The sequence below is a fragment of the Oryzias latipes genome, chromosome 4, assembly GCF_002234675.1.
Source record: "Oryzias latipes chromosome 4, ASM223467v1".
NCBI lineage: Eukaryota > Metazoa > Chordata > Actinopteri > Beloniformes > Adrianichthyidae > Oryzias > Oryzias latipes.
In genome coordinates, this window is record NC_019862.2 from 31,092,476 (window position 1) to 31,104,618 (window position 12,143).

Consider the following 12,143-nt stretch of genomic DNA (forward strand, 5'->3'; position numbering starts at 1 on the left):
CTCACACGGTCTGGAACATTTATTATTCTGAGTCAGACAGAAAGAGAAGAGGAGGAGGAGGATGGAAGAGGAGAAGAATCCATTTGGTAAAGTAGATGCAGATCGATGAGACTGGAGGCAGGCGGGCCAGAGTGCACCAGAGGAACAGTGTGCGCGTTTGTCAGTAAATATCTGTGATGTGTCTGTGTGTCTGTGTGCCTGCTTGCGTGCGCAACGCGTCCCAGATTACTTTTCCTGATTGATCCCGCCCAGCATCCGTCTGACCTGCATGACGTTTCAGAGCTCAGCAGCGGTTGGTGGAGGTGAAGAGAAGGCCACAGGAAGAAACGGAGAGGAGAGGAAAAATAAAAATCAATGTGCAGAGAGCATTACACGCAACTCGTCTGGCCGACAAGCCCAGATAGTAAAAGGCGTGCTAATCTCTTTGTACCTTAGCTTGATGCAAACTGAAGCTCAGAACCACATAAAGGGACGGTCTTGAAGTTTGAGTCCGGTGTGTTAAATAAGTGACCACAAAAAAGCAGGATACTGTGGAAAAATCTGTCAAAGATGGGTGCACTGGCTCCATTTCGTAGCTGCAAGCCAATGTGTCTATCAGTAGTGTTATCCTGCAGCAAAGTGTGTACTCCGCAGCCTCCATCCATCCTGGCCAAAACAGGGTAAATTGATTGTTTAAGCTGTCTAAGTAAAGGAGGGGGGCCAGCAATAATAAACGCTCCGGCTCATTCTGCTAGAAGGATACATGTGCTGGAAGAGGAGCGGCTAAAACGTCCTGGTGGTTTAAATGTTCTGGATGCTGAAGGTGACACGCAGAAGGGCAGCTGAGAATAAACGGAGTTGACCTCTGACGGTGACGGACACGTCCTTCCTCCTCAGCCTGATTCTTCTGCACTTCGTCAGAGGAAGGTGGATGTTGGTATCTTCCCGTGCCGTGGGCGGACAAAGCTCATCCTATTTTGACTGCAGTGCCCAGACACCGCTGGCTCCAAGCCCAAGGAGACATGAAGCACTTTTGTGGCATCAAATATTAATGGAGTTATAGAGTGTATTGATTATATAATAACTTTTCCCAGCATCCGAGAGCCAACTGAAATGTATTCCCTGAATAATTGAAAATGTATCCATGAATGGTTTCTCATCTCAATGGTTGCTCAATGTAATTGCGCTGCTCCCTTATTTCAGTATTATTCTAGATTTTATCTGAAGACACACACGCTTGTGTGTGTGCGTGTGTGATAAATGCAGGGATATGTGGTGAGTTTGCGTGTCAAACTGAATAGTTGAGCGGTAAACTTGAAGCTCGGCAAATAGTCTCAAATTTGAGCTCAAGAACTTCGATGCCACTTGAGATGACTGTGAGATCTGCTGACACGCTGGATGCTGCGTTGGATGTTGACATCGAGCCGCATGCACATCTGCTTCCTGCATTTGACATTTTCTGATCACCGCATTTGTATACGCCGAGATAACGCTGCACCGCCTGCTTGTCGTGGCTCGCCATTCCACTTCTGCACCAGCATTAAGTGACATTTTACAAACTGGGTGAAAAACTATTTCAGTGTTTCACCTGTGACTAACCTTTCCTTTTTTCAGGTTACATTTTCAATGTTACATTTGACAAATAGGACACATTTTTTAATTCTATATGCTACATATGTAGCTGTTCAATCCCGTAGGATGGCTCTGAATGCAAGTTTTAGAATTATTGCTCCTATTTGTCCCACTTCCTTAGTTCATACTCTGTAGGAACCCTTTGACTCCCACCATACTAAAGCAAACAGTGGCTCAACTCATATTTCTAAATGATCATCTCAGAATCTTCGCCTTCACCTGTCAGCAAGAAGCACATGTGTGTCTTTTTTCTCTCTGCCATGACCTCTCCGCCCCTCTGCATCCTCTTTTTTCCCTTTCAAGCTGACAGTTCACTCTCATTTAGGCCTCTATTATGCATTCCTGCCTTAGTTTACAAGACACATTGACAAGAGAACATGTACAGACTCTGTCTTTCCTCTCCCGTCTCTGCATCTCCCTTCCTTTGAACAATTGGAAGTGTCTCCCCCATTATTCAGTCCCTGCATTCTATTCCTCCTTCCCAACTGATCCCTCAATCCTGCTCCTCATCTCGCTGAAGGAGTAAATGAAGGTGGAGGTCAAACCTCCTCTCGTCCTAACCTTCTGCTAAATTGGCTGTTGTAGAATCCCGAGATGGCTGCGGGCGTTTAAGCCTCCTGTTCTGGAGAGCCAGAGAACAGACTTCCTGCTCATTTGTAGCGTTTCTGTCTCTTCAACCAGAGGCCAAGTTTACCCACAGAGAGCAAGGAGGGAAGTCCTCATTATGAACCCCAGCAAGGTCACTGCAGTCACCTAATCAATCTGCCTGCTTCAAAACAAATGCAGGTTCCTTGATTCAGCTAAGAAGGCCAGAAAAGCAATCATTTTGAAAGAAAGTACAGTTCGTCTGTCACAGACTTTAAAGTCCCACTCTGATCCTCTTTTGATCCATTTTCAAAGCATTCCCAGTGGTCTTTTAAGCATTATTTGACCATATTTAGCCAAATTTGAGGGAGAAAAAAATGGTAATTTTCTGGTTTTCTAGTAGACATAGTTGCTGCAGAGCGGCAGGAGTTCAGGAGAAATTCACCTCTGAGTTGTGGGTGGGACTGTTGGCATGGAGCACCTTTCTGCCCCTCACGCCCCCACCCCAACATTACAGGTGAAACTAAAATGGCGAGCAATTTTGGAGCTATCCAGCCGTACAGTTTTGAGCCAGACGCCGGCTCAGACGAGGAAAACGTCGACGGATCTAGTCGTTCAGCCATGTTCAACTGCGTTCAAAGGGCCCCTTCCAACCAAAAGTCTTTTGGGGCTTCTACACTCTTGTGTTTATGCGTAGCTGCGCAGATTTTAAAGACAATTTTTGAACACCCGGGCCAAACTTTGACCAATCAGGGACTCGGATTTGGTAGGAACGTGTGGATGGCATCCCTGTTTAATTCACAGAAATGTCAACTGTTTGAAAATTGACCATGGATGAGATATTAGTAATTGCCGTTTGTACCCGGACAGATATATACGACACCAAGTCTTTCATACATCGGAATAGAGGAGTGAAAGAAAAAGCCTGGAGCTGGCGCTTTGACTGTAGGAGGCGAACTCGCTCTAGTAAACAGTGGCAAAAGAAACGCATGTTGAAGAGCGCACACATGCGGTAGCTTTAGAATGGAGCTGAGCAAGGCCCACCCATCGTCTTTTCACGTCACTAATACGATCTTTTCCCAACGGTATTCCTTCATTTGTTCCTGACTCACAAACATTTGACTAAAGAAATACTCAGAAATGCATTTTTAATCTCAATTTTCTAATATGTGTCCTCCATCATCAGTAAAATGTCACAAGAACACCATTTTCATCGGAGTGGGTCTTTAAACATGCAGAAGTCCTGAGCCATCTGTCTTTGTTTAAATTTGACCACAAAGGTGTGTTGTTGTTTTGTAGCTGGTTACCATTTCCCCCCTCCCAACCTCTTCCCTCCCCAAGTCTCAGTGCAACCCTTAACCTGAGTGTGTAATGTTGACGGGGGGTTGTGCGCCCCTCCCTCCCTGTGCTCCGCTCCATAGGGGTCGACAGAGACACAGTGGCGTCAGGCAGAGCTCCCGCAGCTCCAGGGCTGGGCAGAGAAGGGATTGCTGACGCAGCCAAAGATGGTAAGGAAGTCCACCGCTGCCAAACGGACGGCCCCACCCATTTCACACACCCACCCACCACGTGTCCGGAGTTTGTACCGTGTTTCACATGAGCGTGCACCGCTCCACGCTGCTGCTGACTGAGACGGTTGGAGCAGAGATTGATGAATAGATGGGATTGGCAGAAGAAGGGATTAGGATTAGCAGAATACATGAAAAAAAATGCAGCTTCAGTTGCTGACTTGGTTTGAAATTGAACACATCAAGGGTATTTAGCAGATTCTTTGGCACCCATCTGTGTGGATTTGTGTCTTTTTTTTAAACATTTGTGTTTTAGTTCACAGTTAGAATTAGGGAACATTTTACACAACACTACTCTAAATTTAAAATTATCCTTATTTTTAAGATCTCAAGCTCTCTTGAACACGAAATATTTTAGCTAATTTTAATTATTTATTTTTTTTAAACAAAAAAACATGTTTTTGCCTCCTGGTTTTAGTTAACAGACTTCAATTGTAATCACTTTATGGTATCCAAGTTGTTGATATTTTTAGTAAAAGTTAGATTAGACGAATGTCTTTATTGTCAGTTTCTGTCAGGTTTGTTCCATAAGGACGCCGTCAGGATTCATCATGTCTGAAGTGGAACTGAGGGGGCCATGAAGCATGAAGGAGTCACTGTCAATTAGTTCAAACACGAGTCTTTAAAGTGTTCTGCAGATCATGAAGCAGTCCTTACTCAAGGCATGTCCAAAGTCCGGCCTGTGGGCCGCAGGATCCTTTTATAAATCAACAGTATGTGGCCCCAAGCACTTTCTAAAAACTTGGTTTGGGTTGGCTAAACGACGTTTTCATATTCGCCATGAAGACGTGCCAACTGGGAATGAACCGTGCCAAAAATTGAGAGGGATTTTGGCAAAAACATGTTTAGATATATTTGTGTATATAATTGCAATAGAATATTCATTACACAGTTCACTTAAATTGAATGTAATTAAAGTAGCTGAAAGAACTAGTCAGGCCGACTCGTCACAAATTTCCACCTCACCACGTCTGGCCCAGTTTGCAAAATGTTTGGACAACGTTGGCTTATCGGAATTTAAATAAAAACACATTTGTTGCAAATCTGGAAAAAGTAGATGTTTAGACTTTTGTAATAACTGATCAAAGACGTGCAGAAGATTGTTTATAAAGTATTAGTCCCTTTTTTTGGCCCGCTGATTGTATTTGAGATTTTTCTTTTACTTTGATGGATAACTTTCAGCCAAACGGAACAGGATTGATAAACCAGCACCAGTCGAGTTCTAACTCTTGAGAGTAAGTGCCAAAAAGGGGCCGTATGCTGCCGGCAGTCCTCTCCTCAGCACCAGGCTCCTCAGTCGGGGAGCAGGGGCAGCCAGACTAAAATGAAGTGGACCGCTGAGCAGAACCAACGCTGGTGGGCAGGAACGAGGAGAAGAATATAATTTGCTACTGGGACTCGGCAGGTCCGCGTTAATTAGAGGCAGCCATTTTGTTGTAAAAACTCCTCAGAATACGTCCCATGGAGTTGAAAGTCTCCCTAACAGAATGGAGCCCAGCAGGGAATGTAAACAGATTTAATAAGGCCCGCTCTAATCAACTTTCTTATGGCTACAGTGGATGCTCCTCTCCCTTTCCCTCCTCTCTGGGCTCTTGTCTTTTTGGTCTGTCTCCGTTTCTCTGTTGTGCTGTGGTGGTGAGTGAGCAGGGAAGGATACTGTCAAAAGAACAATTTGCATGCAGCTCTCATCTTGAGAGCTTTTAGACATCTCCCTGTCTCTTTGTTTTCAGCTGTGGGCTTGAGCCATTGTTCTCTCTGTGTGTCTGAGTGTGTAATCTTCTATCACTTCAGATGCCACAGAAGTGGGAGCTCGCTTGTGTCTTCGTAAACCATCAACATTTTTTGGAGTTTTCTTCAATATTTTTTAAGGAGAAAAGGAAAAGTTGTGGGATTTTAAGGGTCAATCTACAAACAGGAAAGGTGTCTTTTCTGCAACGTTAATCACAATGGAAATGTACGCATGTGGACTATGTTCACATTTCCTCAAAATGCCACTGCGTGGGACCTCACTGCACGTTTTCCAGCTAAATCGGCAGGAGGTGGCAGTCGCATTTTCACATGCCATGCGGGCGGCTCAGAAGTTTTAGGAAAACCTTCCAGTTAAACGGCATCCGGATGATTTAGTGATGTCGGTCAGTGGCCGCCCGAGCACAGTTGAAGGTTGCGCTGTTGCAGTCCAGCGACAGGCGGATGGCAGAAAGGCACCAATATAACTGACTGAAAGGTGGGTCTCAACGGCCCCCAAAATCGCCTGATGATCGGCAAATTGCAGACTGCTGCCCTCCAACCCCCCCCCTTGCCCTTGTGCTGCCGTCCCACTGCCGCCGTCCGATTGTTAAAAATCGGACGGCGGCAGCACGGGCACTTGAAGACGGCTGTTGACAAGGGCGGGGGGCCCGGCGATGACCGGACGACAATCTGGCAATCAAATGGGGAGACGGCATTAATGCTGCGCAAAACTCATCTCGGCGTTGAAAGCACCATGGCGACTCCGAGACCTGCGTGTTGATGAATTGCGGTTGATGCTGAGCAGAATACGAAGAAGAACATTTTACTCTCTTGGGAGGCTTGTTGTCTGAAGAATTTAGACAAGATTATCATTTGTGCTCAAAATCGTAGTTGCGAATGACCAGTGGTGCAGAATGGCCTACTTTTATGTACCCTCGGGCCACCGGGCGGCTGGCAACCGATGGTACTTGTTAAGGCTGACCGCCGTCCAGCGACATTTACACATCGTCCAATCAGGGCCGCTGCCGCCCGGCGATCCTGCTGCCACCACCCTACAGCCATTCAGCTGTCGCCCAATTTTGTAAAGGCGTCTGATTGTTGGCCGCCGTCTGAATTCATGACCACACCTACGGTTAAAAAATAAATAAATAAATCAGGCAGCAATCTGCTGATGCAGGCGGTTAGCTGAAGATGGGCACCTCTCACAAATTGTTGTGCTCTTCAGAAAACATTTGGATTTTTTCCAGATAATCAGCTTTAAAACATGAATCCAGTTTAACTAAGAAGTGAGGAAAATTATTGCTGTTTAATCATTTTCCTGCCTGTGACGTTGGTATCTTCCTCATGTTGTTTTCTTCATGGTCTAATACTGGAGGAGGGAATCTGGTCGCACCAGAGGTGTTTGTCTGTTGTTTCTCCTTCATCATCACACGTAGGTGGACTGAAAAAAAGTGAATGCAAGCCAGAAAGGACATACTGTTAAGGTCTAAATCTGTTTAGAACACTATTTTTGGACTAACAAGGAAATTTTTTAATTTTGCTTTGAGCTGTGTTCTTAGAAGCTCGGCCTTGTCTTCCCGAAATAGAGTGGAGCAGAACTTGTTCCTCCGAAGCCAGCACAGCTTTAGAGTGCAGCCTTTTTGCCTGTACAGTACTTAAGTCTGGTTAAAAATAGACAGAAAGCTGAATGGTTGAAACAGCAAAAAAGAAAGATCCGAGCAACAACAAAAATCCAACATTAAACACACGATCCAGTCAGATTAAAGACGGTTTGCATCCAAACTGTCATCGAAAAACCCTTAAATGGATGCAAAGCACATTTTTATGGATGACTTTTTTCTGCATTTCCATGCAAAATCAAACGTCTTTGCTGCAACTTCAATGAGACCAGCTGAGTACACACAGAATTTATTATCAGACCAGGTTTTTTGGTTTTTATCCTACGTGATCCTCATTTGTTTTTTCCTACCTATCTTTTTATTAGCAAATCACTGATCCAAACAGCTGTACATCACAGACATGCACACAAGTCTCTGCAATAAATATTTGCTATGCAAATGTCCCCGGTTATCTCAAAGTGCAACCAACCTTCTCCCAACTCCTGCTCCTCGGTTATTCTTCAAACAATCCGCCTGCTGCAAAAATCCTGTACAGGAAAGCGAACTTTGCTCTGTCGCAGCATCAGCAGCAGTCAGGAAGCAGGTGGAGGGCTGCTCCAGGAAGCCTTTACAAGCTCCTTATATTCATCCGTGCTTCTGCTTTTGTGTCTTGAGGTTTAAGGGGTTCATTGCCGTTTGTACATGTACGACAAGTACATTGGAATTTTTCTTTGGCAGCTCTCAAGTCAGGGTTATACAACAAAATAATGCTAACAAGGTTCATAAATAAGATGAGGAACAAAATTTGAGAAAGTGAAGAGTAGAGTATAAAATAAAAAAGTATAAAAAATATATAAAATATTGCAGCGTCCCAACCATTGGGTTATTGCACTTGTGCTGTCTCATACTGTTTGTTTAGAACGTTTCATGTATTTTCATGTGTTTGGTAAATGTGAAATTTAATTTGAGAGCTATAGCTCTAGTGCAGATATTCTTTAAATTACCGTAACTCTTCAACCGATTATAGAATTCCAGCAGATTCTGACGCTGAGAAAAGCAGCTGCTGGAATTCCTTTAATTGCATCATCGGTTGAAGAGTTACAGCAGTGTGCAGGTCATACCGGTGTCACCAGCAACATCTCTGGTGATAAAGGTCTGTACTTAAGGTATTTACCCAAATCAGCTGCTTCAGCGACAAATAGGAGATGATAATGTCAGATCTATGGTCCCATCTGATGCTCTGACACTTGTGCTATCTTAGATGACCCCCCCTTCCATTGAGGTGTTCTCCCTACCATGACAAAGGTGGATAAAGGTGGAAAGATTTCATATAATCCATGGACACCAGTGAAGATCACAAATCATTGAAGGAAAAAGGTTCAGAGCACTGTCTAGTGGGTCTAGATGACCCAACTCCCAATGCTAAAGTGCCTAGGATAGCACAAGGGTTACAGTCTGTTATTGTGTAGTTTAAATATATATTTATTCTATTTGAAAGTGATTTACCGAGACCATATATCAAATAAAAATACAAATACAACCTTTTGGTTGTATTTTTTGATAGAATTTGATAAAAATGCGAGAAATTCACAAAAACTGAAACCTTGCTCCTTTTTTCCTGTCTCCTCCTCTTTCCCTTTTTGCCCCCAGATCATCAGCAACATGGAGAATCCGGTGACAAACGGCCCCAGCGGGGGAGGTACCACGGCCAACGGCCCGTCCAACAACAGCCGTGGCTGCCCCTCTCCCATGCAGACCGGCCCGACGAACGACGACAGCAAGACGAACCTCATCGTGAACTACCTGCCCCAGAACATGACCCAGGAGGAGTTCCGGAGCCTGTTCGGCAGCATCGGCGAGATCGAATCCTGCAAGCTGGTTCGTGATAAAATCACAGGTTGGTCGAACCACATTAAATTATTTAAAATCTCTGTGTTTAAAAACAGTCATCATATTATACCTGCATTGTAGAAATTGATGCATATTTCGTTTACATTGCTGTCTGTGTGCTAAAGATTTAACTTTTTAAAAACTACTTTGCATTCATTTGATGTTTAAACTAAATCGTTTTCTTTAGAAACCAAAGTTAAAACTCTTTTTTTCATGTTTCTTGTCCATGTATTTGATATCTGGCACTTTGCAGCTGAAGTCTCAGGTAAGGACGATGACAGAAATAGAAGAGTTTGTAGCTGATGTTTGAAATCTGCTGTGGTCAAAAAAAGTTAAACAAATCAGATGTTTAGGGAAGTTAATTCATGTTAAAGTTTTAGAAAGTCCGATTTCCTAATTTTGTTTTTTTATGAGGTAATTTAATTGTGAAAATGAAACGTATGCTTATAGACAAAGACTTTGCTTTTGAGGGCTTTGCTTAAAAAAAAGCAATCAAAAGTGAAGCTCGGCGACAATACAAAACATAAAAAATGTCTTATCAAAAAAGTAAGCGACTAAGTCGCTGAACAAACATGTGAACCATTCATCACTGTCTGATTGGTGTCGTCCACCTGTGGTGGTCTGCCTACAGGCGGTCAGGACGCACTTTTGAGTGACTTATGATACGGTGCCCCTATATTTTGGACTGTAATGCATCCCCGAGTATAAGTAACATCAGCCAAAAAATGCATAATATAGAAGAAAAGATTCATATAACGTGGCACTTTTGAGAGAAATGTAGCTAACAAAATACAGGAACAAGAATGGACATTTCATCTTGAAAGGCAAATTGTAATAACGGAATAGAGAGCAATAATTAGACTGAACATCTTCACATTCCACCACTACATTGATGCTTATTTGACGTCATGAAACAGAAGGAATCTAATATTTTAGCGCAGCAATTCTTCACAGATAAGTCACACCTGAGTAAAAGTCACACCCCTGGCAAACAATGCAAAAAACGCGACTAACACTCTGACACAGTTTATGGCTGTGAAGTATTCAAAATGTATCAAATGTATATTTATACAATTCTTTTTTCTTTCAAAGTATGCACAACTTTGAGCACACGTTTCATTTTGACATCTATCTTACCCAAAGATTACTTTGCAGTTATTGAGGGCTTGATTCTGTGTATTATGTAAGCAGGAATGTGTGCAAATCTAAATTTCTGTGTTTAAAAATGTCAGAATGAAAAATGCTGACAGAAACATGGATGGTCCTTTTGACAAAAACATCCAAACAGAGTGGATTTGTTATGATTTCAGTGTCCTTTTATTAGGTAAAATATTATAGTTACCTTGACCTCAATTGAGCTGAAAGACTGTAAATCTTTTTTAGAAGATTAAAAAAAATAGTCTTTGCAGTTTGTAGTTGTCAAAAGTATCTCAGTTTTGTTGTATTTTTGTTTAGATTGTATTTAGAAAAAAAACTGAAATGCTGATTCTGTTTCTGAGCGAACAGCGCACCACCTTCATCAAACACTCCAGTGAAAAGCCGTGTTTATGTCACAATGTGACATCAAACATGCAAGAAATAAAAAAGAACAAATTCTTCTGATTCTGTACACAAGCTTTTGGCTCTAGCATAAGTCCAAGTGTTGAGAGGATTAGGCGTGTGTGATGTTTTCAACGGAAAATCCATTCTTGCCCTCTGAGTGTCTTGAAGCACAGCAACGCAGCAAAATGCCACATGTTCTCCAGAGGTGTTTAAATTAAGCAGCACTTTGCAGGGCTAATCACGGCTGTAATCTGGGCGGAGTGGCTGTGTGGGTGGCCATGCGGCAGATGGATGGAGGGAGCTGGGGCGGTGCAGCTCAGTGATAATGCTCCATAATGACTTTCATTTTAGATCCTACTTACTGACACTTCTCCTGATAATCTCATTAAAAAAGACCAGGCAGGCGAGATCAGCAAAGCACTGTGGGATAGCAAACAAACAGACAACGCGGGCAGGGGAAAGGCGCATAAACCCCAGAACACAATTATCAACTTTTATTTCATTTAACTACAATAAGGAGCTAAACTGGCTGTGATTTTTACACAAGTCCTCTCCAGGGCCATCTTCCTCTTCTGCTGCAACGCTCCACGAAATGGAGCCGGAGAGAGTTAGAATGATGGTTGTGTACAAAAATAAATCTCCACCATGTTCTCTGCACCTGATCAGAACAGGACTTCAGAAGCAGTGTTTGAAATAAAAAGAAAAAAAAAGAGCAAACAGACGATATTTGCAGGCTTTTAAAATTGGATAGGATTGCTGGAGACCTGCACAGGCTCCAAAGCAGCTCTGAGAGCGGCGGAAATCACTCCTGAACCTTTCATGGTACTTCTCCTCTCAGCTCTGAAGGACTTGTCTGATGACAGCATCAACGCAAAACTCAAAAATAACTGCTTGCCTCCCTGCATTACCCCCTGCAGAGTATGTCTGCTTAGCTCTCCCATGGGTGCAGTTTTCTGGTGCAAACTTTTAGGGCAACAAAGCACAGATTTCTTCCAGCAGGGAATGCCAAGAGGCTGCTTTTTAACAGGACGCCAAATCAATACTGGACTGAGCCGTGTTTGCAGGAGGAAGGGACTAAAGAGGAAAACTTTTCTGGCATTTTTTTATCTCTATTTAAAACGAGGTTTCTACAGAGATGATGTGCACTTAGATTTTGTAGGAAATATTTGAAAAAGTATCCTAAACTTAAATCCCCACTCATTCATCTTTGGATCTCTTGTTACAGCATTCCCAAAGTTTTAACTTTTTTAACGATGATAAATCCGTTTTTAGCAAAAAGGAAAAGAAAAATCTGTGTCATTTTCCATTTTCTTTATAGGAGTTCATTAGAAATTCACCTCTGAGTTGTGGGCAGGACTATTGATGTAGAGTAAGTCTTGCTTATATCCCATCATCCCTGTGTTTACACTCTCTCCCGCTAGCTTACAGCCCCTGAAAACTACAACCTAACATTAGCGCTGCAACAAAAATAGCGAGTAATATCAGAGCCATCAGCCATCCAGTTCTGATCCAGATTCACGCTCAGACCAGGAAAACAAAGACGTTCATGGATCTGTTTGTCTGCAGCAAAATGGGGGGGAGCAGGGAGTTTGTGGACCCGCCCAGCTTATTTTCTACACTA

General features: G+C 43.0%; 1 protein-coding gene across 12 annotated transcripts in view; it reads left to right on the forward strand.

The window, feature by feature from the left end:
• The window catches only part of elavl4 (ELAV like RNA binding protein 4), an 88,036-nt gene that overhangs the window by 26,305 nt on the left and 49,588 nt on the right, over positions 1–12,143 (forward strand). For 7 of the 12 annotated variants that reach the window (XM_020702754.2, XM_020702752.2, XM_020702749.2 and 4 more), the window contains exons 2-4: positions 3,618–3,704; positions 8,741–8,987; positions 9,234–9,245. In XM_020702754.2, the coding sequence (XP_020558413.1) occupies positions 3,618–3,704; positions 8,741–8,987; positions 9,234–9,245 (346 nt within the window). The remainder of the gene's footprint in view (positions 1–3,617; positions 3,705–8,740; positions 8,988–9,233; positions 9,246–12,143) is intronic. The other 5 variants (XM_011474549.3, XM_011474552.3, XM_011474550.3 and 2 more) reach the window with 2 other exon arrangements.